The following is a 27,611-nucleotide window of genomic DNA, read 5'->3' as shown; positions in this document are numbered from 1 at the left end:
AAAAAGAGCGATAATGTGATTTTTGAGGGTTAAATAACAGCTTTCAGCCCTGACCGAGGTAACATGGCCAGTTGGCTACCAAGCCAACACAGCCCAACATGAAATGAATACAATGTGTTGCATTCACATAACAAACAACAAAACACAACACACACTAATGCAGGTATACCCACAGACAAACAAACACACACACACACACACAACCATACAGGGCCACAGCCCACCCGCTGTGGAAGACATGATACACCGTGAAGAACCGCTGTTTAGTTTAAGAGACCAGGCAGTGCACTTCAATTATTCATGACAACATATGCACAAACACACACACACACACACACACACACACACGTGCACGTGTAGCGGAAACACACGGGCCTAGACATCGACATAAACCGGGCAGACATGTGTAAACACATCGGTACTTTCACACACACACACACACACACACACACACACACACACACACACACACACACTCATGCAGAAGCTTTACTCACAGAGAGTTGAGAGCCCGGAGGCCCTGGAAGGCATCAGGGGCGATCTCGGATATCTGGTTGTTACTCAAGTCTCTGCTCCGTCACACACAGAAAGACAAGACAGAGGAGTGTGTGAGGCCTCGGCTTCAGTTAAATTACAGCTGTGCAGCATGACCATATTTATCTACCGGGTGATTACAGAATTAATTTTACATTACAACAGGAAACCAGGCGTCTTCTTTTAAATCACTCCTCAGAACTCACTTTTACAAGAAGGCTTTCTGACAGCAAATCTGTCGTTTCTCATCCATCTTTTACTGGATTTACTGCCCCACCCGTTTCCATTTTTACTGGATTTATTGTACCCTTTTGACCTTTACCCCTTTATGTTTAATGTTCTTATCCTGACAGTGTGTATCATCTTTACTTGTTATGTAAAGCACTTTGTGACTATGTTTTGAAAAATGCCATACAAATAAAGTTTATTATTAAATTTAATATAAAAAAGGAGACAACAGAAAAGTGCCTTTCATCTGTATTTCGTTCACAGAATTATCAAAAAGTAGTCATGACACGTGTGGTTAATTTATGTAGACATCTATTTCATCAAAATGACAGAAATTACACTAAACAGGGATAAATATCTTAATCAAGATGTGAAATTATCGATATTCGTCCATAGTCCTAATTTTGATGGCTCTTTATGAACTTTGGGTTAAGGGTTTGAGCCCTTTGAGGTACTTTTGGGTAATTAGCAGGACGCCTTAGAAATATTTATCAAAAAAAAAAAAAATAATAAAATAAAATAAGTGCCTGCAAATCAAAAACTGACCAAATCTGTTTAAAAAAAAAAATGTGATCATTACTGTGCAGCAAACTGAGAAATGGTCACCATAAACACTTTAAAGCTTGTCTATAAAGCTGTAAACCCTGTGATCCCTCCATCATGTTGTTATGGTGTCGTTTTATTGCTCTATTGTTTTCCACACAGGGCCACAGCGGAAATGTGGCATTTTAAAGGAGAAATCCGCCCTTTTACGCTGCATGTCAAACTGCCATACTGTCAGTGCATTACAAGAATTATGCCGTGATGAAGCTGTTATAATTGACTGTTTATGGTGTTTGTCGTGGTTTCCTACATTTCCCAGAATGCCTTTTGACCGACATGACTATGTTTTATCGTGCATCAAAGCCATTCGTAACAAGAGCTGCCAAACTTTAAGTTTTATGTTGACTCTGCAGTTTGGGCCGAACATCAAAATAATGACACGTTGGAATAAAAAAATCCCCCGACTGCCACCGCATGTCAGTCACTCATCTGTCATTTTATTTATTTTATTATTATTTTTTTAATATATAAACCACTTAAATCCGCCTAGGGTGTAATCGACCCCCTTTGATGGCTTGGGACCGTCTCACACTGATGATGTAAGAGGGCAAGGGGCAGTGTGTGTGTGTGTGTGTGAGTGTGTGTGTGTGTGTGAGAGAGAGAGAGGGACAGAGAGGGAGAACAGCTGACTAAGGGTAGGAAAAAAGCAGTGAGCGGAAAGACAGAAAGCCACACAGAAAGAAAGAAGAAAGAAAGAAAGAAAGGAAGGAAGAAAGAAAGACAGAAAGACAGAAAGAGGAAGGAAGTACTACATTATTACTGTGGTCAGACACGCGGTTTCTGAAACCACCTCGCGTGCTCGACTCGCTCACAGGGCCTCTGAAGGGAAGCGACTGCCTGCGAGGTGACACAAATGAAGCGCCCCTGAAGTGCTGAGCATCTCCTGGGGTTGTGTGTTCTGTCATGTTTCGGTGAGAGCAGGAAAACCGCAGCTCAGCGAGCGGTGCAGAGAGAGGAAGAGCGGGACTGGGTTGGCAGCCGCGGTGGAAAGACTGTTAAGATTTCCTGCTCGAGTAGAGGCGCTGCGATGTAGCTGAAATTTCACTCATGTAAAAGTGAAACTGAAGCAAAGAAAAGAGCAAGGCTGACATACTGTACGTTGTTCTAGAGAATTATGACACAGGAGAGTTTTATTTGAAAAGTTTGACTGAGGTGTCAGAAGATCAAAAAGCTGATTGTCTGTGGGAGCAATGAATGGGTTTTTCCTGATTCCTGCAAAATAATTTTTTAATAATACGATAACAGCTGATAGAATGCAAAGTGTTTAGCCACCTGTGATGACCTGCTGTAGTGATTCTGAATACTTTTCTTGTTATTCTTGAGCAAAAAGAACATATCGGACAAAAAAATGGAAAAGGCAACAAGCTTTTCAGGGCAAAGCCGCTCAGAACTGTGACATGTTTAATGTTAGTGTTTGTGATTAATTTGGCTGGAAAGCAGTTTCAGAATCCCATTTAAGTGAAAAACGTCTGAGTATTAAACGCCAACTTGTCCCAAGAGCGTAAATGTGTAGGACCCACATGTGGGGTTTGTGCCCAACTTTGCGTCAGACTTCTGAGGCGTATTTTGTTAAGAAAAATAGCAATTATGAAAAATTTTGATTCTCATAATACGGCAGGCACTGTTTGAAGTTACATTAAAGGCAGAATGAGGAGGATTTTCCTAAAAAAAAAAAAAAAAACAATGTATTGACTCAAACAAAAGTAATCCGCCTCTGTCATCACTGATGAGCCACTAGACGTGTGTGTTGGTGTGTATGTGTGTGTGTCTCTGCCTGGATTTTTCTGAGCTCGGGACTCTTCTGGGTGTCGGCCTTTGGGCAGCGGGTGTGCAGCTCCCAGCCAATCACAGCACGTCGTGCCAACTGAGTTCAATTCAATTCAGCTTTATTTGTGTGGCATCAAATCATAACAGAAGTCATCTCAAGACGCTTTGCAGAAACCCAACAGATATTGGCCAATACCATGAGCTAAAGTCTCCCCCAAGAGCAAACACAAGGCGACAGTGCCGAGGAAAAAACTGTTCACGGGGTAAAAAAAAACTTAAGAAGAACCCGGCTCTGCCAAATCCAGTAGGAAGCTACAAAAATCACCGACTGCAGAAAAAAGGAAACATAGCGAGGTGAAACGCCAAGCAGACAAAGCTCAAACAACGAGAGTGAATGTGGGCTTGGTTTCACCTGCTGCTGAGCACTGAGGGAGAGGAGGAGGATGAAGAGCGGCACGCTGTTGGTCTGTTTTCTGTTGGACAGGTAGGTCGAGGGGCCAATTTTTTTCTTAGGACAGCAATGTTACATTTTGGGCATGCGTTTCCTTCCATTGCCATCCTAGGAAGCAAAAATTCACTGCTGGCGGTTCTCTTAACCAGGCAGGAGGTGCCAACTTTGAGTGTTGCATTCACAAACCACAACGACAAATCCTACACATCCTGCTTTTAATCACCGCAGTCAGACTTCCAGGAGGGAGTGTGTCACTGACTTTAAAGTGACAAGACAGCACATCCAGATCCGGAGACTGTGCATTACATATCGACTGTTATTTATGAACCTTCATCAGTGAAATCAATGAAATCTTTTGCAGTTTGGGGTGAGCTGGAGTATGTGTTCAGCAGACTCACATTCGGCGGAGCTTCTTGTAGGAGGTGAAAGCTCCAGGAGGAACCGACTTGATGCCGTTCTGCTCTAAACGGCTAGAGAGAGAGAGAGAGAGAAAGACAGAGAGAGAGTTTAATAATCAGGTTTCTTCCATTCTTGCCTCCTGCCGTCCTTCACACACGGCGACGTCGCTGCCAGCTGGATGTCACTTCCACCAGAGTCCTTTCTGCAGTTTCCACAGAAGCGACACCAGCAGCTGTCAGCGCCGTGCAGCCGCGCCGCAGCCGCTCACAGCGCTGGCCGCCTGTCATCGGCTGCAGCATCGCGCCCATGCAAATTCAGGATATCTGATACCCAACATGTCGCAGATACTGCATGAAATGAACATGTGTTTTTTGTTGCTGCTGCATTTTATTTTTCATTTTCATTTTGTCAGTGTTTGATTTTTTTTTTAATCCACCCCTTTGGCGCTACTGTTCAACTGATATGTTTTTTTTTTTTTTTAAATTGTATTATTTCGGATTGAAGCTGCCCTTGTGTGCATTATCTCCTGACATTCAATATCCTTGAAAGCAGCCAGTTTCTAAGAAAGAATCCATACATTTCCATAAATTTTAGCTTAATTCCTGTGACTAATAGAAACTGTTATTTAGAGTTTCCACTGAAAAGGGGTATTTTAACATGGTATATGTTGTGAAAGTCAAAAGCAGCTTGAAATAGACATACAGAGGGATGCAAAGACATATACAGCTTGAAATATACAAATATAGTTTTTCCTGTTATTATTCGTTTGTTTGTTTGTTCGTTTATTCCAGTTTGAAATAATTTGCAATTGGTTTGACTGGAAATATGGATAGTATTTACTTATACAAGTAAAAATTTGGTGTATTTTTACCTTTCTTCAGCAGATTGACACAAACAGATGAAATGAAAATGCACAAGGGAAATGTTATATTGCCGCCACAGTGTTTCTTGCCTGTTTATTTTTCATCATCAATCAGTGGCTCTTAAAGAGATTTGATGCTGCTTTGGTCAGATTCCCATGTTTTCTCTAAAACTTTTCTAAAATTACAATTTTCCATAACTTTTCCAGGGCCTGGAAATTCACCAGTTTGCCAGGGTTTTCATGACTGGATAAACTCTGTAAATACGTAATGTATAGGCACCACACTGATAAAATGAATGTAATATAGAAGATAATGATCGTTACATACACTGTTACATGCAACACGGTGATTGTGTTTCTTTTTCCTAATGACCGTTTTTACCATAACCGTTCACTGACACTGAGAGCCCTATCTCACACGGCACAGAGCAGTGCCAAACATGACGTCAAGTGTCTTTGGCAGTTTCCAGCTGGTGCAGGTGTGATTTCCCTGTCCAGCGTCCACGTTGTGCAAACAACAAAGTCTCTTGTGTCTATCTGAGCGCCCATGTTGGCCTTAAAATGAGCTGTGGTCAGCTACGTTGTTGCCGCATTGCTATCCGGAGGCAGCTGAAAGTGACTGAGCAACAAAAAGCAGGTTTTCTCCATTATTTAAAGGTGCATTATCCAGATAGCAATGTGCGCCTACATAGCCAACGGGTGCCAACGTGTGTCCTCTCTGCTTGTCCCACAGGACACAGGGCCGCCTGCTTCACCTCAGGGAGCTTTTTCCTCTGCAGAGAAGCATTCCTTCTTACCTGGATATCTACAGGTGAGAAGGAACCACCTTTGTAATAGCAATTTGTCATTGTGCAAGAACACCTGGCTATCAAAAGAGAATGGGAGACGGCACGCTGACTGGTTTACTGCATGTTACTCTGGAAACACACAGATGACTAAGAGACTGAGTACAGCCCTTTTGAACCAGGCGCCTGGTGCAATGACTCGTTCTTCCACCATTAAAATAGCAAAAGTGGACTTGGACGTGCCCTAAATGCACTTGGGCCATGCTCTTCAGACTGTGAGCCAAGACTGTTAAAATAAAGCACTGAAGTAATCACATTAACGCCAATCATATCTGTCACTGATCTGCCTGATGAAAAACAACACACCAGTAAATGAATGTCTGAGTCTATAACCTCTGCAGAAAGCTGTAAATGTGGCTTCCTCCGAGGCAGGACAACCATATCACATCTATGTCCTCTGTTTTGCCCATTTTGTCTTTGCATTGTGGACAAATTTTATGTGACTTTGTACCATCCAGCCTTCACTCCGGTTTACATCTCTGCCCTGGGACGCGAGTTCATATTTCTGTGCTTGTAGCTGGGGACACGCACGTCAAGCCTCACGCTGGAATACACATGGAAACCTTAGACGCTTTGGCTGCAACACAAAGTACATGTAATGGCCTATATAATCCATTTATTAGCTTCGTCCAAGTTACCACCCGCGGTGATTAACTGCCCTGTCACGCTACTGAATGCGAGCCATTGGCCGGGACACTGCAGGATTTAGAGAGCGTGTTAGTGTGAGGATCCCAAAATCCACCGGCCGCGAGTCCCGTGATGGGATTTTCAAATGCTGCACGCACAAGACTCTGTTAAAAAAAAAACTGCTAAAAGAAACACGTGAAGAACTGACAGCCGAATGTTGGGGAGGTTTTATTTTTGCACGGGCCTCATTCCAGTGTGTTAACCTGCAAAGAGCTCGATGGTGAAAGTAAGCATGCGAGTATGAAATAATACTGTAAAAATCTCCTTCATAAATAATGTACTTGCAAAGGCGTATCAGCAGACATTTGATATGGTACAAAGTGTAACTGTTTCCACGCCATTTTTTTTTTTTTTTAACACTTATAAGTACATTATGTATGAGGGAGACTCGCACATAAACACACATGGACATGCAGTAGATACACAGTATACACACACACACACACACACACAAAGTCAGAGCTCTCCTTTGGGGATCAATAGAGTTCCTAAAATGAACGCACACACACACACACACACACACACAGCAGATTTTATACATGTAGGTCACTGACTCTCTATAGTGTTCATGTACCCGAGGACACTAATGGAGTTCTGCCTGCCTGCTCTGTTAATGGCACGGTGGCCCGTGTTAGCACACAACAGGGGACCCAGTACATTTTATTGATCACAGAATTGCTACTGGGAACCAAAATGTATCGCCAAGCCACAGAAATAAAAATAAAAGCTGTTGCACCTCCAAAAAAAAAAAAAAAAAAAAAACTGTGCACCTACAGCATTTTTCACTCCAAGACACGAGACAAACAGCAGGAGGAGGTGGGAGCGCAGCGATGATGTGACAGTTCACTGGGATGCCGAGCACATTTACATATGTAAACGTAAAAAAGAATAAATAAATAAATAAACCATTAAACTGTGGAAACTGAGGATCTTTAATGAGCAACGTGTTCCGCTTATCACTTCGTCAGGCGATTTACACGAGAAGCAAAATGTGTTGCTCATTAAAAATGCTCACATATTTATGTAGAGCCTGCGGTTGTATTTCTACAGTTTTGTGGCTTATTGTTTAGATTCATATCGGCTCCTGCAGTTGTGAGCACTTCTGTGTCTGCATGATGTGCTTATAGCTTTTTACTTTTTTGATGTATAAAAATTTTAGTAGAGAAGCAGATATGTTTTTTTTTTTTTTTTTGACATGAATATCTTTATTTTCCAGTTTGTAAAGGCTGATATGCATTTATGTAAGAATTATAATACAAGCAATTTCAATAGTTTTACCCTGTTGCTAATTTTACATTTGTCAGTAAACTTAATATTTGACTAATGTGGATATTGCTACTTAAAGCTGATATTGGCAGCTGATAGCCAGCTGTATATTGTTACATCCTCAACATGCACAGTGTGAATTTAACACCCACCAACCCGCCCAGTGGGGGTAAAATTGAACTGTGACCGGGTAATGCTGTGGGAGCACCAGCCCACTTGGTGGGTGAATTTGATCAATCAGCTGTACAGGCTATAAATATCACAGCATCCGTCTGAGGCGGTGAAGCCACATTCCTCCTTAGGGTATAAAGTGGTACAAAATATAGACTTTCAATACAGATTACAAACTGTTTCAATATTTATTGAATTGCCTGTGTGTATGTGTGTGTGTGTGTGTGTGTGTGTGTGTGTGTGTGCGGATGTGTCGCTGTTGGAGACAAACATTCCTAAAAGGAGGCAAACCAGAGTCAAAAAAAAAAAAAAAATTCCATGGTTTTGTTTGCAGAGCTACCACATTAAGTTCAATCACAGAAACTCGTTCTCACTCTAATCACTAATCATCATCATTGATCAGCCTGCAGCCCAGTGACGGGCCTATCAGGCCTTAAAGGAATATTACAATGTTTTTGCAAAAACATCCTTTTTCCAACTTACCCAGACTGAGACAAGATGTTCAATATCATTTTCTCCTCTGGACGCCCAGTGGTTTAGTTCCTATGGGTAGCATTTCCTGTTAGCTTAGCATAAAGACTTGAAGTCTATGGGAGTCACTAGCCTGGCTCCGTCAAAGTGAAACAAACAAATGTTACAGCAAATCTGAAGCTGTGTTATTTATACAGTGGATTTCTAGTCTTTATGCTAAGCTAAAAACAAAATGCTATCCACAGGAACTGAACCACTGGACGTACAGAGGAGAAGATGGTGTCCAACATCTGGTCCCCCTTTGGGTAAGTTGGAAAAAGGGGTATCTTGTCAAAAACACTGGAAGTATTCCTTTAAGTCCTGATAGCCACTGGGTAGCAGAATAATCTTCTGCTCCCCACTCTGTGACTCTATTCACTGTGAATGGGAATGATCTTAGCCACAAATTTTGTATTTTGTAAAGGATGGGACTCAAAATGTAGTGAAGTTCAGTGCTTCTACAAGATTAAAAATCATTGACTTTAAAAAAAAATATATAGAAAAAGGTACAAGTACACTAGAAGGGTAATTTCAGTGATGAAAGTATTTTGCTACTTCCACTGTTTTGCTGCTGCCTTGTGGTTCAGTCTTGATCTGGGAACTCAAGCTCATTCTACTGTCAGATTCATACAAAGTTGTTCTGCATAAGACTATCAGACATAATGTAATTATAAAAGTGCAAGCTGTTTCCTCTAGCGTACTCACATCTCAGTCATGGCCTCGGGCAGATGGGCGGGGATAGCGGTGAGGCCCCGCCCACGACAGTCCACGATGTTGTTGCTGCAGGAGCACATCGGGGGACAGGAGCCCGACGCCAGGCTGCACGGCTGGACGAACGCACTGCCGCCGTGGCCTGGAAACAAACGAGGAAAACGCTTAGTTAGCATGTTTACCTTCCCTGGCAGGTGAGGTCACCACTGAAGAGCCCAACAGGTGGTGACATCACCTGCCACCAAAGACAAGACACCTGACGTTTCATCATTAGACTTCACAGAGATTTGGGTTTGGAGTTTAGTTACTTTTTATGGACTCCCAGGGTTCTTTCAGAGGGATCTAGGAGGTACCACAGAAGATCAGATAGGTTTCACTTTGTTTTCATTCAAGTTAGTACAAGCAGAAATGTTTGTGTGAATGTTTATTGACTTCTGAGCAGAACATTTTTAAATTTATGATATATAATCTGCATTTACACTAAAATCTCAGACAAGAATCATAGGTCCATGTCATTTAATTGTCAATTTACATATGATATCTTGGTATAATGATGGTAAACAAATGAGAAAACATTGGTAGACTTTGACCACAAGTAAAACCACATTTCCCATAAATCCCACTGCTTCCTGTTGGAAAGGGGACCTTTGCTTCTATGGGCCAAGGTTTTGTCTTTGGCATTACTTATTTTCTCTCCTTTGCCAATCTATCGATGCCAGAAACTCCGTAAGTCTTAGAACAGCACCCTCTTCCTGTTTTGTGGCCTAAACCAATCCAGAAAACTTCCTGACAAATCCAACGGTGGCACAGTGGAAAACGCAGTCGAGAGGTCAATCGTCTCTGCACCGGTGCCGCTTGTTTGCATTAATTACACTAATGTCTCAAACTGAATGTGGTAAGGATTTACTGATCCTACGCGTGGCATCTTTCAGGGGATTTCCAGGAATTTCCAGGCTCGCTTCCAGAACCCGAGCCAGACTTTGACCTGGAGCAGCGTCTCAAACCCGGTGGAGTTTTCGTACCTGAGCAGGCGAAGTCGCTTTTGTGCAGCTCAGCGAGGTTGAGGCCCCTCAGGGTGGGAGGGGAGCTGCACTGGGTGTAGAGGCCCAACGCCGGCCTCTGCCTCAGCCAGGGAGACAACCAGGCCAGGTGGCAGTCACAGCGCAGGGAGTTTGAGTGGAGACGACTGGGAGGACGGAGGAGAGGAAGAGACGGAGGGAATGAGGGAGGTTGGTGAGAGGAGAGGGAGAGAGGATGGAAAAATGAAAATGAAGGAAGGTTGGTTTGGTGTGGAAGATGAGAAAATAAGAAATAAATAGTGTTAGCGCCCGGCTGTGCTGACGTTCTGTTTATGTCTCAGTGCGGTTCTACCGTCAGACTAAACACCGCGGCATTCTGGGTAATGCAGTGAAAGGAGACGACAGACTCACAAGGTGCGGAGCTTGGGCATGTGGTTGAAACTGGAAACTGGAATACTGCTGATGTTGTTATTGTTCAGCGTGCTGGAAGGGAGAGAGAGAGCGAGAGAGAGAGAAAGGGGGAAAAGAGGAAGGAGAAGAGGAAAAAGAAAAAAAAATGAAAAAAAGAGTAATTTCTTGTGACCGGCAACACAAAACAATTCCATAACAAGTCCATAATATACCAGAAAAACACAGAAATTAACTGTGCTAAAAATCCTCAAAGAGATACTTCCATTTCTGTGGCTGAGCAGTGAAAATACCTGAATCTCAGATATTTGATTTGAAACTTTTTTTTTAAAATACTCACAGGACTTCCAGAGATCGTAGCGCTCGAAACGCCCCCTCCTCAATACAGCTGATGCGGTTCTTATCCAACTGCCTGCCAGTGGAAAAATATAAAAGCAAAAATAAGAAAAAGAAAGAAATGGGACTTTCTCAAAACGCACAAAGTGACCAAACGCTGCATGTGTGTCAGAGATTTGTGACTGAAGTGAGTCTCATCCTTTCTTATGGATGTGTTAGAGAGCGTGTGTGTGTGTGTGTGTGTGTGTGTGTGTGTGTGCGTGCATGTTTGTGTGTCCACGTGTGTGTTTTCACTCACAGGTTCTTGAGGTCCGTGGCTCCTCTGAAAGCCCTTCTTGGGATGGCCTGGATGGCGTTTTCACTCAGGTCCCTATAAATAAAATAAATTGTACATTATAATGAATATACAAATTACAGTAAAGCCCTTTGCACTGGAGTCAACAGTTTATTTCTTCTGTTATCGTTATTTTCTTTTCAAAGCACAGGGTCATTTTTGCTCTTGAAATACTGAATGTTGGATGGGAGCTTTAATAATCTCCCATAGGAGACAAAACAATAAAACAGCAGTTACAACAGGGAGTCAACAAGGTCATGTGTCATCTAACTAAAATGGAGGGAATCTCTGTCTGTCTGCATGTTCTGATTATCTGGACATCAGACCATCTTCACACTTGGCGGGTGTGTTGCTGAGGGCCCAAGAAAGTGCAATGTCGAGTGTAAAGTAGTTTGGATGAGCGGTTTCTCCAAAAAGCTGCAAAATCGGAGGCTCTGCAACTGGATGGTTTCTAACAGACACGTTTTGAACAAGCAGTGCAGTAACTTAAAGTTGGGGAAATACTGCAGCTTTGTGTGAATTCGAGGGTTTGGAACCGGGTTTGCATTCGCCAGACTCGGTATAAACCAACACAAATCTAAGGCCAAGCAATAAACACACAAACTGGTGAGTTAAAGCCGCCCCAGGCAACACTGCACACTGGTAATAGTAGCAGTAGTGAGATGTGGATGTTTGAAAACTTTGAACTTCAATATCTAATGTAGAAATGCTGTAATGTGATGTCAGTGAACTGCACACACGCACACAAGCTGCACACACTCGTGTTCACCAACTCAGGCTGTGATGCTTTTAACCAAAAAGAGATGACAGAGGAAAAGTGTATAAACGAAAAGACCAAAATCTGATTTGGGTAAACAGGGTGAATCCACAGTGTGTCCATAAGACGGGATGGGACACAGCCACACTCTGAGACTGATGAAATGGATGGACTTGGCTCTGGTTCTATATCGGGCGCAGACTTTCTCCTTGAAGAAGTCATTGGTGTAATTTGTAAATTTGTAGACCATTCTTGAATGATATTAAAACTGCCTCTGTAGATGGAACTAGGACCAGTGCTATAGTTTTGTGTTTCTATTTTCAGTATCTATTTTCTATTTTCACATTAATGTACCTTTATGATGTACACTATTAAAGACTAACTAAACCATTAACCCAAATTTTGGTGAAGCCTGACCTCTTATTTTGAAAAGCAGGATGCCTGGTCTTTGGTGGCACCCTACTTCTCTCCATTAGAGAAACTCGCTCTTCGAGAGAGTTTGTCTTTTAAAGTCTCTTAAAGAAACCTACTGATCATACCCGCTGCTTTTTGTATTTTCCTTTCTGTCAGTGATCCGTGCATATTTATTTTAAAATCTTTTCCATGTTTTGTGCCTCATACGCATGTAAAAGACTGGAAATGACTAAACAGAGGCTTTATTGGATAGAACTGTAAAATCACAGGAAATTAAGGGCAGAAAGATGTGCAAATGCCTGTACTGTGTTGTACAAACAAAACTGGGTTAATTCCTGTCCTTTCTCCTGCTGACCATTAGGCTGTCCTGCCTTCATCATCACCATCACTGAAGTCACATGGTACTCAGGCTGATCTGTACCATTATCTGCTTGATTCATCCTGATCTACATACTGGTTCCTTGTGATCTGAATGTTGTTTTTTCCTTCAACCTGAAGGGGATAAGAGGCCAGTATTTGGGAACGTCCGACCCCATCGAGGGTCACCTGAGCTCTGGGTACGGTGGCAGGCAGGTTGGCCTTCCTGTGAAGAGTTGTTAATGTTAATGTTAATGTGTGATGAAAAGCCACTACTAATACTTGCTTCTGGGCTACTTGATATGTTAGCTAGTTTGCAAACACAGTGATGGTTAGCTGACCAGATGATTATCTCGCTAACAAGCGGACATGATCCAAACACAAAACCAGTCAGATGGAAAAGTGTAAAAATGATTAGCTGCCCGTCCAAAACAGCACGAAAATAAACAATATCCATCGAATGTAAAGACGGAGACACTGTCTGCTTAAAAACACAATCACCGACTCAAGAGCAGCAAACCTCCAAGATCTGTGTGTGTGTGTTACATCACCTAAAGCTTTCTAGGAGCAAAAGAGCCAGAGAGGGTGTGGATCAGAGATCAGAGAGACAGCATGGTTGTGTGTGTGTGTGTGTGTGTGTGTGTGTGTGACAGACCACAGAGGAGGATGTGCATCATCCCCTGGTGCGCTGGAGGACCTCAGACACACTCCATTAACGTCAGGGTCAAACCAACAACAGAGGAAACACCGAGTCAGCAGCGGCCGAGTCTTTACTTGGACCCACATCGGTGAAAAAACAAATGTACTGCTCCACATCCGGCTTCAGCAACATCTCATGCTCAAGACAAATGATTTGCTACACAATAAGTAGCTCTGAATCCAAAGGTGACTTTAGATAGCTTTGTTTATTTTATTTTATTTAATTCTATTACCACACTAAGTAAAATTAAGTAAGTCAGCAAGTAAGAAATCAAACTGAAGTAAAGCTGGACAACAGGGCAGCACAGCCACACTGAACCACAACTTAAGTGTAACTATTCAAAACAAGACAACAGCACACTGCAACTGAACTGTAAATAAACACCACACTATAACTACACTGCAACTGAAGTAAACACTACACTACAGCTAAAGTACAATGAAACACTTCACCATAACTAAACTACAGTTAAATTAAACACTAAACTACAGCTAAAGTACAACTGAAAACCACACTGCAACTAACCTACAAATACATTAAACAACACACTATAACTAAACTACAATTAAACAACACACTATAACTAAACTACAATTAAACACCACACTATAACTAAACTACAATTAAACAACACACTATAACTAAACTACAATTAAACACCACACTATAACTAAACTACAACTAAATTAAAATATCACCACACAGCCTAACTTACGCTATACACTCCACACACTACAACTATACTGTAATTAAACTAAACACCGCACTACAACTAAATTAAACTTCAACTGAACTAAACAAAATCCCACTACAATTAAACTAAACCACAATAAACAACACCACAGTACAACAAAACTAAACTACCACACCACAATCACACTGCATCACTGCAAAACTAAACTACTGTGCACTCAAAACACATCACACGTCAACCAAACCAAACAAAAACTGAACACTACACTAAACAACACTGCATTACAACTAAACAAACCAAACCAAAATCAAGCACACGCTGCCACATCAGACCACAACTTTGCTAAAGTAATTAAAAGCAAAGTAAACAGGGGCGAAGCGTCTGAGGCAGGAAACGAGCATCGGAGGAGGTGATGAGTGATATACGGAGCGACAGAGCGGCCAAAGGGAGGACGGCAGGACGCGCAGACACAGCGGACGAGTGTGTGGGTGAGGATGCAGGGACGAAGGGGAACGTCTAAAGAACACGAAAAGACATCAGAGAGAGAGATAGAGAGAAAACGAGAGAGAGAGAAAGTGACAAGTGGCAAATAAATGGTGTGGAGACAAAAGTTTTGATTTCTGTTAAACTGAAGTGATATTTGTGATTGGGAGCTGCTTGTTATCTCACCTGATTTATTACAGAGGTGTAGGAGCAATGGGAAGGGTGGAGCCCCTACAAAAATATGTGGACCCCTCATGGGAGGAAAACAACTGTGTGTGTGTGTGTGTGTGTGTGTGTGTAAGTACGGTATGTGGTAAGAGAACAGGGACTAAGAGAGTGTTTAGTTGGACAGAGCTGGAGTGGAATAGAGCGACTGACATGGTGATGGACAGGGAGAGGGACGGAGCGACAGAGAACGGAAAAAAAGGAGGTGAAATAGAGTCCAGTTGCATGTACAGTTTTTCTGCTCCATTTCAGAGGGAGGTCAAGGCCAATGAACCAAACCAACCCAATCTATAGTGAGAGAGAGAGAGAGAGAGAGAGAGAGGCGGAGGAAAGACAAAGAGGACATGCAAGATTGAGATCCTCTCTCTCCTTTTGTTCTCTTCAGGGTCTCTCTTTAAGTTCCCACATTTATTTTTTCTTCCCTTCTCTTTCTTTTCCCGTCTCAGTCTTCATCCCATTCGGTCCAATTCAATTCCACTCAGCGCTGTTATACCACCGACAGAGGGAAACCAGTGTCGCCAAAGCATTTCAGCACGCTGCAAAGCAGGAACTCCACGGCGTTTAAACAAAACAAACCAAAAAAAAAAAAAAAAACAGACTTGAAGTGACACAGGCCGTCAAAGCGACATCACTCAAACAAGTTTAAACAAACAAAATAAATCAGCAGTCATCTGTGAATGTGAAGTCTGGTCTTTTCCTCTTCATCAAGTGTCATCACACTGGAAATTTAGCTCGTAATTTTAAAAATAGAATTAGGTAGAGTAGATAGAAATAAATAAACACGTTTTCACTTAGTGGTTTTTCATCCCTTCTCGATGAAAATGGTGAATTTGCTCGTCAACATCCAATTGCAATGTGGCAATGTGTTTTTATTTGTAGGTTTTAGGCATTATTTGTAATTATTGAATACTGTGTATGAGCAGACTGGTCTCCGTGGGGGAAATTACTTTTGTTTCCAGTGTTTTTATTGTGTTTTTATTGTTTTATTGAGCCTTTTATGTGCTACATGTGTGCCTCTCACTGTTTTTTTTTTTTTTATTGTTGTGTTATGGTGCCTGTGCTGAAAACCAGATTTCTCCTCAGTGGACAATAAAGACTGGAACTGAGCTGGATTTGTCAAGTGTTTCCACATATGTTGAGATTCAAATGAAAAATATATTTCTCTGTCATGTGGTTATGCCTTACAGTATGCGGTAATCCCCCCCCCCCATCTCTTTTTCTCCACTTCAAAATGACAAACACGACCATATGATGTGTGGGTATGTGCCTGTGTGTGTGTGTGTGTGTGTGTGTGTGTGTGTGTCTGTCTGTCTCACAATAGGACGGCTGACAAAGATACAGTTCACACACACACACACACACACATTCACACACACACACACACACACACACACACACACACACACACACACACACACACACACAGAAACAATATTAAAGATGCTTTCCCTTTGCGTTGTCAAGATATCTGTTGCTAGGACACCAGGAGGCTGGATATGATGTTTACTGGAAGGAAACAGAGACTGGTCACAGCTGGATGATGTGTGTGTTTGTGTGTGTGTGTGTGTGTGTGTGTGTGTGTGTAGACTGTAGGTGGTCTCATAATATTTGTTCATCCTCTCATTGTTCCGCTGCCTCTCCTGTCGTTTCAATATCCTCGTCCCTCCCTCCCTGCTCACAGCGGACGGTGAGAAAGGTAAACTTTCCCACTTGTTCTGCACTCATCCTCTCCTCATCCTCCCCTGTCCATCCATCCATCTCCGCCACACACACACACACACACACACACACGAATAATACACAGCAGCCGCCCTCAGCCAAGCAACCTGACGGGTCAAATAGGCATTCCAGCCGTGCTGAAAATTCCCATGATGCTCTGAAGTGGTCACTGATTCCTCTTTTCATCAAGGAGCTTGTTAATGATTGACGGGAAAAAAAATGCTTTCATCTTCTCTCACAAAGTGTAAGTATTTTATTGAGACACATTTGAGTTCTCTGACAAAAAAAAAAATAAAATAAAAAAATGTGTAAGTTCTCTCAAGTAGGGCTGCATGATATTGGTCTTTTTTCTGTCATATATATTGTGATTTTTTAAAAAATGCACAGGATACATGCAGTGTATCTGGTGGAGCAAACACAATTTACACCATTTGGGTATTTAAAAAGTTTTAAAAGCTCTTCTACCAAAAGAACCCCCCACTCCCACCCCCTTTTCTCAAATAAAATAAAAAAAAAAAAACACTTGATAATAAAAAAACAAACAAACAAAAAAAAAAAAACAAATGGACTGTGTCTCAGTTGTGTTTTTTTTTTTTTTTTTTTTTTTGACATGTTATCTACTGTTTCTAACAATGTTCAGATGTATATTTAATCTGCCCGGTGGAAGATAAACACATATTGTGCACGTCAAATACCAGCAGGCATCCCGGCGTGGCTAAAACAAACACAAGCGATGGATTTATCTATATGCCGGCAAAATGTAAGTACAGAGAGCTCTGGACACTATTCGCTACTCCACACGAGTGGAATAGATCCTTCAAGTTTGACCCGTCAGCTGTTGAGAGGACGAGAGCGACACCAGGACTCTTCTTCTCCAAAAGGAATGAAGTGGATCTGCCCCAGTGAATAAAACCATTTTGAGCGGCGACTCAAAGCTAAAAAAAAATGTTATGAGAGATGCACGACAACACGTTTGTTTGGGACACCTCCCCGCAGCGCAGAGTGTCTGTTAACACACCTGCTCGGGGAAGCTGAGGCGTAGTGCTACAGACACAAAGTAGTTCCACCAGTGATCAAGCAAGAGGACTGGAAAAGAGCATCGGAAATGAATTCCAAACAAATATTTGTTGTTGAGTGTCCTTCAAAACATTTTTTTTTAGCTTTGGGCTGCCGCTCAAAAGAGCAGTCCCGGCAAAGTGTTCGTTCTCAAGGCAGGAAAAGAGCTGATGGTCAAACTTGAAGGATCTACTACACTTTTATGGAGCAGCAAATACCACAACATGGGAGAAAAAAATGAAGTATCACTTAAAAAAAACACCATTATCCTTTAAGCACCTGACTTCCATTACATACTGAGCAGAGGACAACATTTCTTGAAAGGTTTTGGCATGAAATGGTCAAGATAAAGATATTGCACATGAGCAAAAATGTCACCAATCAACAAGTTTGATCCAAAAATATCTATAGTGGCTGTCAAAGGATCATCAGTTAAACAGAATGAAATAATGATTCCTCGGCTGAACCTGGCCTAATGAGTGCACACACACACACACACACACACACACACCATTTCAGTCCTGTTTGCTGCCCTCTGAAGCAGGTCAGCAGACAGTCAGACAAACAACATTGTTAATATTTCATTCATACAGTCTGGTTGCCTGTTCACGCTGACTGACACACAGTGACACACACACACACACACACACACACACACACACACCTTAAATAAGTAATCATCTACATATAAAAAGGGGAGACACTGAAAGACAGAAAAATGCATAAAGCTGAAAAAAGGGAATGGGTGAAGGCGTCAGAGAGCGGCCGCAAGATGAGGAGAAAGAGGAGAGAAAAAGGGACAAATGAGAAAATGAAGAGGAGAGCCAAGTGAGAGAACAGAGAAAAAGCAGAGAGAGAGAGAGAGAGAGAAAAGGGAAAGTTAAATCCAGATGTGGTGCAGAGAAAAACTAAAGAGCTGAACCGACGCAACAACAGAATCCAGACTAATGTGGTCGACCAGAGAACCACAGCTTAGGGTGACCCAAATATGACCTACAAGTCTCACACACACACACACACACACACACACACACGCATTGGGAATCCCCTCGCACACACACAGATGCATAAATACTGCGGGATTAGCAGGGATGTCATAACACGTCTGACAAGAGGAAGCCGATCAGACAAGATGCAGAAGATCATGCACTCAAACATTTGCAAACATGTTGCTCACTCACGCAGACACCGAGAAACACACACCACCACACACACACACACCCTCTGAGTGTTAAAGACATCCTGAGGGGCTGGGGAGAGAAAGGGAGAGCGTAATGAATGGAGAGGAGACGGAGAGAGAGAGAGCAAATTTAAGGCTTCTTAATATCGTTTAATGCAAGCTGGGACTTAAGACCAATTTGAAGTAATCATCTGTGACATGTGCACATAAATAATCGCTCATTTTGCTGCGACCTCAACGCTTATCAGCACAATGCCAGTGATTCATCCTACACTGATTCATTACAAGTTTTAACGGCAGAAAATCCAAGGAAAAAAAAAAACATTTTGTATCAAACACAGTGCCAATTAGATTATCAGAGCGGGAAATACAGATTTTTGAGATTTCCATTTTGAAAATCCAGGCAAAGAAAGAAACGAAAGCGCTTCCTAACAATGAACATGGCTGATGAAACACGAGCAGAACAAGGACATGGATGCCCATAAATTTAATATTTCAGGACACGGTTTCCGACAGTACTGCCCGTGCAATTCAGGTGTGTGTGGAATTCCTATTCATTTATTCTGTTTTCCTTACATTCCAGCTCTGTATCGACCACATATCACCATTATAAATAAATTAAGATGTACACTGACAGTGTTTTAAACACTGTAATGCTTTGTGAGGCCTCAATACCTGCAGTTTAGGCTAAATAAAGTGACCCGGTAAGATGCGAGTTTACCTGACACAAAGCTTTTAGAATAAAATAATACGTTTTTGATCTTTTTGATCTTTGATCTTGATCTGCTGGAAATCTAAATATAATCCAGGTTAAGTCATGTCGTCCATCAGACTGTAAAAATGAATCCTGGCTGCTGGTTTGGGCTTTTATTCTTGTAACAGGAAGCCTTCAAACTCCTCCAGCAGCTTTTTGATATGCTCGATGGTTCGCTGGATTCCGGCTTCGTTCGTCTTTTCTAACAACTCGTCTGAGCGACTCGTGGTTTCCAGCCTTTCAGCCACGGAGCCGCTCAATAAGCCTTTACAGATTTAATCTTTACAACAGAAAAGTTATCAACCACAAATGAGCTGTGTGTTGGTGCTGCTGGGTTTCTGTCCCTCCTGGAAACTCGTCCCGTCACCTGATGTTCCCCCACGTGGAGCAAACATGAGCAGAAAGAGCAGATTTATTCCAGCCAGAGAGAAACCAGCAGATTAAGAGTTTACATGGTGATTAGGCGCTAATATTTTCTTATTTAACGGATTATTAAAGATTTACAGCAGGCCTTTCAACCCGCTTGAAAATTCCCATGAGTTTCTACATGAGTTTTTTTTTTTTTTTTTTTATTCTGATTTGGCTGTTATTCTGATTATTAGTGGGACATTACGCTCCATGTAAACGCAGCAACTCAGACCTTAGCTGTTTACTTACTATTTACTTTGTCTCTGTGTTTGCTGCTAAGCGCTGTGGTGTTTCTGACTTCGTCCTGATGCAGTTTGAGTTCTTCTTCTTCTGTTTCTTCCAAACAGACCTGAAATGCATCACTTCCTGTGCAGCAGAGGAGTCAGGCAGCAGCTCCCAGACACCATCCACTAGTGTTTGGAGCTGTCCCAAACCCTTCTCCGGCATTAACAAGTGACAGCTGCATTTCACTCTACCGGGTCTTTATTGCCTATAATTAGACAAAAAGGGCTGTTCCAACTTTTGTGCACTTTTGGCCCCATTGCGTGTGCATTTATGGGAGTTTCCCCCGCAAAGCGCAAAATGTTTGGAGGCGATTACAGCAATGAAGCACCAATTACAATTTATCTAGGATGGCAGTAATTACCAACTCAGTGACTGCACACACCATTTAACACCAGAGCAAAAAAAAAAAACAAAACAAAAAAAACAGGTGTTTATGGAGCGCCGGCTGGCTTAAGCAGGGAAGTTGTTACTGTGTTGATTCTCATACTGGTTCTTAGCTTGTAGGCCGTAATTTGGACACAACCAGAGGCACAGCGTGTCACTGCAGCCTGGTGAGACAGAGACAGTCTTTTGGCCACCGGGGGCAGTAACGAGCTCTGGCTCAACAGTAGACTACGTGGTAATTGTAGAACTAAATGCTATAGAATGAGCACTACACTTGATTTGAATCATTTCTGAGTAAGTGGACTATTACTGTTGCTGTTACAAAACCCAATATTTACAACAAAGACAAAATTATGAACTGATGTGAAATTGATGATTGTAAAGTTATGGCAATTGCATAAGATTTCCACTAGAACTAACCTCTGTTCTTTTGGCTGCCGTCATTCTAACCAATGCACAGTGAAAATAATAATAATAATAATAATAATAATAATAATAATAATAATAATTTAGAGTGCTGATTATATGGGAAAGTGCTATTGACTACAGTTCATTTGATTCTGTTTAACCTAGTTTTAGCACTTTTAGGAGAGAAGCAAAACAGAAACATTAATTTACTTTAAAATGTGGTGGATTATTACATAAATATTACATTACATAATTTTTATAATTTAGGGGAAATTTAAAGGAAATTAGTTTCTTAATCTCTTTATGGTGGTCATCACCATACAAACATTGTTTTCTCATTTCCCTTTGTCTCTCTCTCTCTCTGTCTCTCAACCACAGAGCTGCAGAGAGAGTGAGCGAGAGCTAACACAGACAATACACACACACACACACACACACACACACACAAGCAACCACACACATGCTAAACATTACAGTCTCACACAACATCCAGATGATACATGTCTGCCCATTAATTCAACACAAACCAAGCACATCACCCCACACACACGCAACCACACAAACACATCACACACACACACACACACACACACACACACACACACACACACACACACAGAGAGAGACACACACGAAAGGACACAAACAAAACAACCACACTTTGTAACTCAAATGCAATTTGATCCACAAGGAGTCTCAGACATGTGAACCCGACACACACACACACACACACACACACACACACACACTCACACATGTGCACTGACTTCTGCGAAGGTTCATGACCTGATGGTGTGGAGAATGCTGTAACCATGGTAACAGGCCAAACTCTGCCAACCTGGGAGGCAAACACCATCACTTTGTCTCTCTCTCTCTCTCTCCCTCTCTCTCTCTCTCTCTGATTCCCCCTCTCTCTCTTCCACGCTTTATTGCCATAATTACAGAATATCACAAATACAACAAAACACATTCACTATAATCACGCACAAATCTAAACTTCTTTTCTGCATGCGTGTGTGTGTGTGTGTGTGTGTGTGTGTTCACTGCATAGTCACTTTGCGTTTCTATGTTTACGTTTCCTGAGTGTTTCTTACCAAAGGAGAGAAAAAAAGAAAGAGACATCAGTCACACACTGGGGCTTGACAGAAATAGCTGCCAGGTTGCCATTGGCAACCATTTTGAGAAACTGGCAACCAGTTCTTGGCCTTTGGTTGCCATCGGTGTCAAACACTTTTTAACATATAAAGACTGAGACAGCAAACAGCAGGTGCACAACAAAATGTGCTTCCCAAAAGTAAAGAAATCTCTACATACACTACTCACAAAAAGTTAGGGATATTCAGCTTTCGGGTGAAATTTCAGGATGAACCTAAAATGCATTATAACCTTTACAGGTGAACTTAATGTGACCTTCTGTAAACTTTTGAATGCACATGTCCAACTGTTCAGTGTTTCAGTACTTTTTGCACAAGTTGCTGTTCTCTAACAAGGAGATTAACGGCAAAATTCACATCAGGTGTTTGATGCTCCAGCTCATCGAGGTCGTATCATTAGGGAACGGCTGCTGGAGACTGGGGTACCTCAAATGGAGTGGCCTGCACTTTCTCCAGACCTGAATCCCATAGAAAACCTATGGGATCAGCTGAGTCGCCGTGTAGAGGCTCGGAGCTCTGTACCCCAGAACCTCAATGTCCTGAGGGCCGCCCTTCAAGAAGAGTGGGATGCCATGCCTCAGCAGACAATAAGTCGACTTATGAACAGCATGAGACGTCGTTGTCAAGCTGTAATTGATGCTCAAGGGCACATGACAAGTTATTGACACTGACATTTTTTGTTGTGGTATATCCACCACTGTTGTTGGCTTTTGTTTCAAGAAATTGTTTGAGATGAGGAAATCACCACTGTATGCTTCTACTTAAATGCCCTACTTTCATGATATAATATCACTGTAGCGTGAACATTTTACATTTTCCATAAATTTCACCCAAAAGCCAAATATCCCTAACTTTTTGTGAGTAGTGTATATTTGCTGTATTAGTGATATTTCAACTTTGCTGTTACAGTTGAAAATAGAAAAATCACGGATGTCACCTGCTGTAAATTAAACTGTTTGACTGCCGAGCGAAAAGTTCAACTCACACGTCAACGTCACATTTGCAAATCACTTTAAGTGACTAAGAACAAGATGAACCGGAACGAAAAACCACAAGGAAATCTGTGAAGTCGCATTTTATTTACTCAAAACACAGGGGGAATAAAAACAGCAACCATATTGTCCGTGTCGGCACTTGGCGGAAAGCTCGTGCAGGTTCCACAGAAGTTGTCATCACTAGGGGGCAGCAGTGTGTTAATCCTTGAAACAGTCAGTAACCCAGTTAGTGACAGACTGGTTTCTAGGCCTTATGCTGGAGTGGAGGAGTGGAAAAAGAGCAGCGGTCACACCTTTATTTTACTGAAGCCCTCAGCCTGACTGCTGGACTAAAAAATCAACCTGCCGCTGCAAATATTTATGGACGCTGCTAATTCTCCACCCTGCTCCATCCCTCTTTTCTCACCCTCCCTCCTTCCCTTTCCTTCCCTCCTTCACACCCTAATTTCTTTTCACCTCCCCTCCTCCGCTTCTTCCTTTATCTTCTCTCCATCTTCCCCCCTCGATCCCTGTCTCCCTTCCTCCATCCACACCCTCCCTCATCCCTCTCTGTCTTCTCCCACTTTCCTCCCCCTCTATCCCTCCTTCCCACCCGCTTTCCTCTCCCCTTCCATCATCCCTCCATCCTCCTGAGAAGCACCAGAGCAGAGCGCTTAATTGAAAAACCCTGAAGGCAAATGATGGAAAGGTGACAGGAGTTATATAAAAAAAAAAAAAGTAAAAAAAAAAAAAAATCAGATTGGGGAGGGAGAAGAGGAGGAAGAAGAGAGAGTGGGAGGACAAAAAAGCCCAAGGGGTGAAAGAGAGAGAGAGAGAACGAGAGAGTGAAAGTGACAGAGAGAGAGTGAGAGGAAATGAAAAGCGGAGAGAGAGATGAGAGTGAATCTAATTGTCCTCTGTCCCATGCTAGTATTTGTCTTTGTGTCCATCTGAGAATGAAGGGGTGTTTGGACAGGAGTGTGTGTGTGTGTGTGTGTGTGTGTGTGTGTAAATGTGTGTGTTCTTGAATCTAAGGCTTTTTCCCATCATGCCTTTCCACTGAAGCAAGCCACTGGGGTTTGGTGCTCTCAGTGTGTCGGCTTTACTTTGGACGGACATGACAGGAGGAATCAGAGCTCGCACACACACACACCCTCACTCTCACTCTCTCTCTCTCTCACACACACACACACACACACACACACACAGACATACACAGTGGGCTGCAGAATAACAACTGAGGAGGTTTTTGTTAAGGGAGTGATGGTGGCTCCCTCCTCACCACAGATCCTGTTCCAGTGTGATGCTATTACCAGACACAGCGGGCGCGTCCCACGCTCCCAGCATTAGGGAGACTGGAATTCTGGGAAAAATTCTCCTCGCGCGCGTGCTGCGATGAAGGATTTGAGCTCGGCTTGAGCCCTGCACATAATCTAAACACAGAAATGAATGCGTGCTCAAATGGGCTGAAGCGTACATGCATATCTGCAGTGGGGAGGACACCTTCATCCAAACACGGGCGGCAGAAAGAGTGAAACCTCTCCCCTCCCCCCGCACTGCTGACCGGATGATAAACCAAAATGTGGAAGGTTTCATTAAAATGTTTATTTTTATTGTCATGATTAGATGACAAATAAAAAAAAAAAAAGAGAGTCCTTGTCATGCAGAGAGAGTCAAACTAGCGGTTTCGCCAGAGAGTAAAAAGCAACTTCAACACCAAAGAATGGAGCGATCCAATCAGAACAACAGCTATGTGTCTATCCCTCCCCCTCTCGTCTGATTGGCTCTTCATCTGCACCTCTTATCCTCCGCCAGCCTCATCAAACGGCGGCGAGGAAGAGTAGCTGTTAGCTCGCTGGCACGGCACGCTGATTTTGTGCTGCTCCCGTGTGTGTAAACCTCCGTTTCATCCGGGATTGTTTTACCGATCTGCCGGCGTTTTTCCTTCACATTCCATCACAGACTCCCTCGCTGTGTCCCAATTCAGGGTCTGCATCCTTCGAAGTCCGCATTTGAAGGCCAGTTACGTCACAACACTGCGCAAAGGCCTGTCCCAATTCATCCAAAGCCGAAGGATCCTTCAAATGCGCACTTCAAATGCGGCCTCCTTTTCAGCTGTTGGTAGCCGATTCGAAGGCTGCACCGCGACTATCCTTCTCGGCCTCCCGTATCCCAAGATGCTTTGCGTGCTGCTGCTCAGTCGGAGAAAAGTTCAAATTTCACATTATAAATATTCGTTTTTTACTCATTTGAACATCCAACGCCATATATGTTAAACCAAAACCCCTGTTCTGTCTTGTCTGACAGAAAGAAACGTTATATTTCGGTCTCCGGAGTTTGTTGTCATGGAAACGGTGGTAACGGCGGTTACGCAACCAGGAAATACTCCGAAGGCTGGACCGTCCCATTTCGTTGCCGTTAGTTGACGGGGGAGGATGCTTCGGTTGAAGTCCGGGTCCTCCAAAGGACCCGGACTTCGAAGGATGCAGACTCTGAATTGGGACACAGCTCCTCACTCGCCTTGCTTCTGGTACCAGCTACTTTACGTGAATTTCATTTTTCATTGCAGATCGTACCTCCTCACGACAAAGCCTCGCCACACATTGTTAACGTGTCAACTATAGTTTTTCCTCACTTCTCTACCAGAGCATCACAAGAGTGTTTTTTTGTTTTTAATCAACTAGGTGGCTGCTTCCACCTTTCACATAGATATATTATCAAATATGACACAAATACGTTTCATGACTGGTGGGGCTTTGCTGTTCAGTTTCTATCTGACCAATCAGCAGTCTGCAGTGCTTTTACGTCACCTGTCTGCTCAGCTTGCTTGACTTGCCCGAGGTGGTCCAAAAATAATATCCGGTACCAGATCCTATCCCAAACTTTTGTCTGATGAAACCCCCCCCAAAAAAGCGAGTAGAGGCGAGGCGAGTAGAACTGATTCCATGTACTTCCAAATATACATCCTGATATGGAGCTTCGGTGACAGCCGAGGACTTTGTCACATCAGTGCGACGACTACAAGCCTCATACGTTCATGTTTTTATCAGATGAGCTCTACAGCAACGCTAGCTCGGAAAAACATTAAGTAACATGTTATCTAGGAAAACATGAGCTCTGCCACGGGTTATGTTCTCCTTGTTGGACAGCTGGTTGGTCGTCAGGTCCAACACTGAAACTCATAATTTCCGACAGCACAGTTAGTGACTTTTAGGACCTCTCACATGTTGGTGGACGATGAAGACAGAGCTCAGGAATAATAAAAATCCACATTTTTAACTGGGTGTATTCTTTAAAGGAAAGCATTTGTGTTATTCCCACAGAAGAAGAAGGAGCTGTGGGCTGCCTTTATTGTTACTTTAAAAGCCCTTCAAAGTAAAAAAAAAAAAGAAAAAGAAAAAAAAATGAAAAAGGCCTGAGTAATGCCCTTAATAAGTTTCCCTTTCCACCCAGTTCACCTTTTATTCATTAATTTGCTTTTAGCCACAGATGAATGTGACCACTGTCCCTGTAGGTGATCTGTGGCAGCGTGAGCAATTTTCCCGTGCGATGTGGGTGAGAAAAAATGGAGAGGTTTTTGATCGGGAAACAACGGCAGCCTGAAGCAGAAGAAAAGGTTGGCACCACACAGCCAGCGAGAGAGGAAAATGCTGCGGCCACACACAATGTCAACGAAAAAAACAAAACAACACAATTGTAAAAATAAATACATAAATGAAACAAACAAAAAAAATGAAAACAGTGGGGGAGAGGAGGGCGGACTGGTTGGTTTTGAGTGGAAAAAGGAATAATCCTCTTTTGTTAGGCCAGGTTTCAACAGCGGGACAGACACTAAAACAAATCCTGGTGTTACAAATTGAGTCTTTATTTGACAATATGCTAAAAAAAAAATGGCATTAAAATCAAATAAAGGTGGGCATAAAATATCCTTTGGGAGAAAAAAATGTGAATTCCTTATCCTGTTCACGGATAAGTGGCCAAATATAGAGATATCTGACCCCAGAAAACAGCTCATAAAAGAATTACTTAAAGGAACAAACCCACAGCTATCATGATGTTCCTTATATTTCTGTTTTGTTTGGTGTATTTATTTTTTTTCTTCTTTTTATTCCTGCTGGAAACAGGCCAAACATACATGCCACATTCAGGTATTTCTGACAATGGAGTTTAGTAGCAGAAAATGGTTCAGCAATCCAGCACATCAACGGTAAATGGCAGCTTTTGGTATCAGTCCCTCCACAATCAAAGTGTGCTCCAGATGTTCAGCAATCGTTCGGGGGGAGATCGATCGTAGCGGAGGACAGAGGATCACAGGAGTAGCAGATAGACCAGAACGCAACGCAGCCACAGCTTGTGAAGTAACAGCATCGCTTCTTTTGTAATCTGAACACACGAGCATCGTTCCCTTTCCACTTTTACTCTATAAACTGAAAAAAAAAAAAAAAAAAAAAATCACTACACTTGGAGTCCGATATGTTGAATGTTTAAGTCCATGTCCATAAATAACAAATCACTGCATGCTAAAGAG

The 27,611-nt window shown here is 42.4% G+C and overlaps 1 protein-coding gene across 1 annotated transcript in view; it reads right to left on the bottom strand.

The window, feature by feature from the left end:
* The window catches only part of slit1b (slit homolog 1b (Drosophila)), a 108,288-nt gene that overhangs the window by 41,967 nt on the left and 38,710 nt on the right, over positions 1–27,611 (bottom strand). Inside the window, exons 5-11 of the mRNA XM_030049818.1 lie at positions 11,096–11,167; positions 10,802–10,873; positions 10,465–10,536; positions 10,057–10,220; positions 9,029–9,176; positions 3,982–4,053; positions 498–569 (exon numbers count right to left, since the gene is read on the bottom strand). Of these exons, the coding sequence (XP_029905678.1) occupies positions 498–569; positions 3,982–4,053; positions 9,029–9,176; positions 10,057–10,220; positions 10,465–10,536; positions 10,802–10,873; positions 11,096–11,167 (672 nt within the window). The remainder of the gene's footprint in view (positions 1–497; positions 570–3,981; positions 4,054–9,028; positions 9,177–10,056; positions 10,221–10,464; positions 10,537–10,801; positions 10,874–11,095; positions 11,168–27,611) is intronic.

Source organism: Myripristis murdjan, chromosome 1, assembly GCF_902150065.1.
Source record: "Myripristis murdjan chromosome 1, fMyrMur1.1, whole genome shotgun sequence".
NCBI classification, from domain to species: domain Eukaryota; kingdom Metazoa; phylum Chordata; class Actinopteri; order Holocentriformes; family Holocentridae; genus Myripristis; species Myripristis murdjan.
The sequence above is the reverse complement of the archived record's forward strand: the minus strand, read 5'-3'. Positions and strand labels throughout refer to the sequence as shown.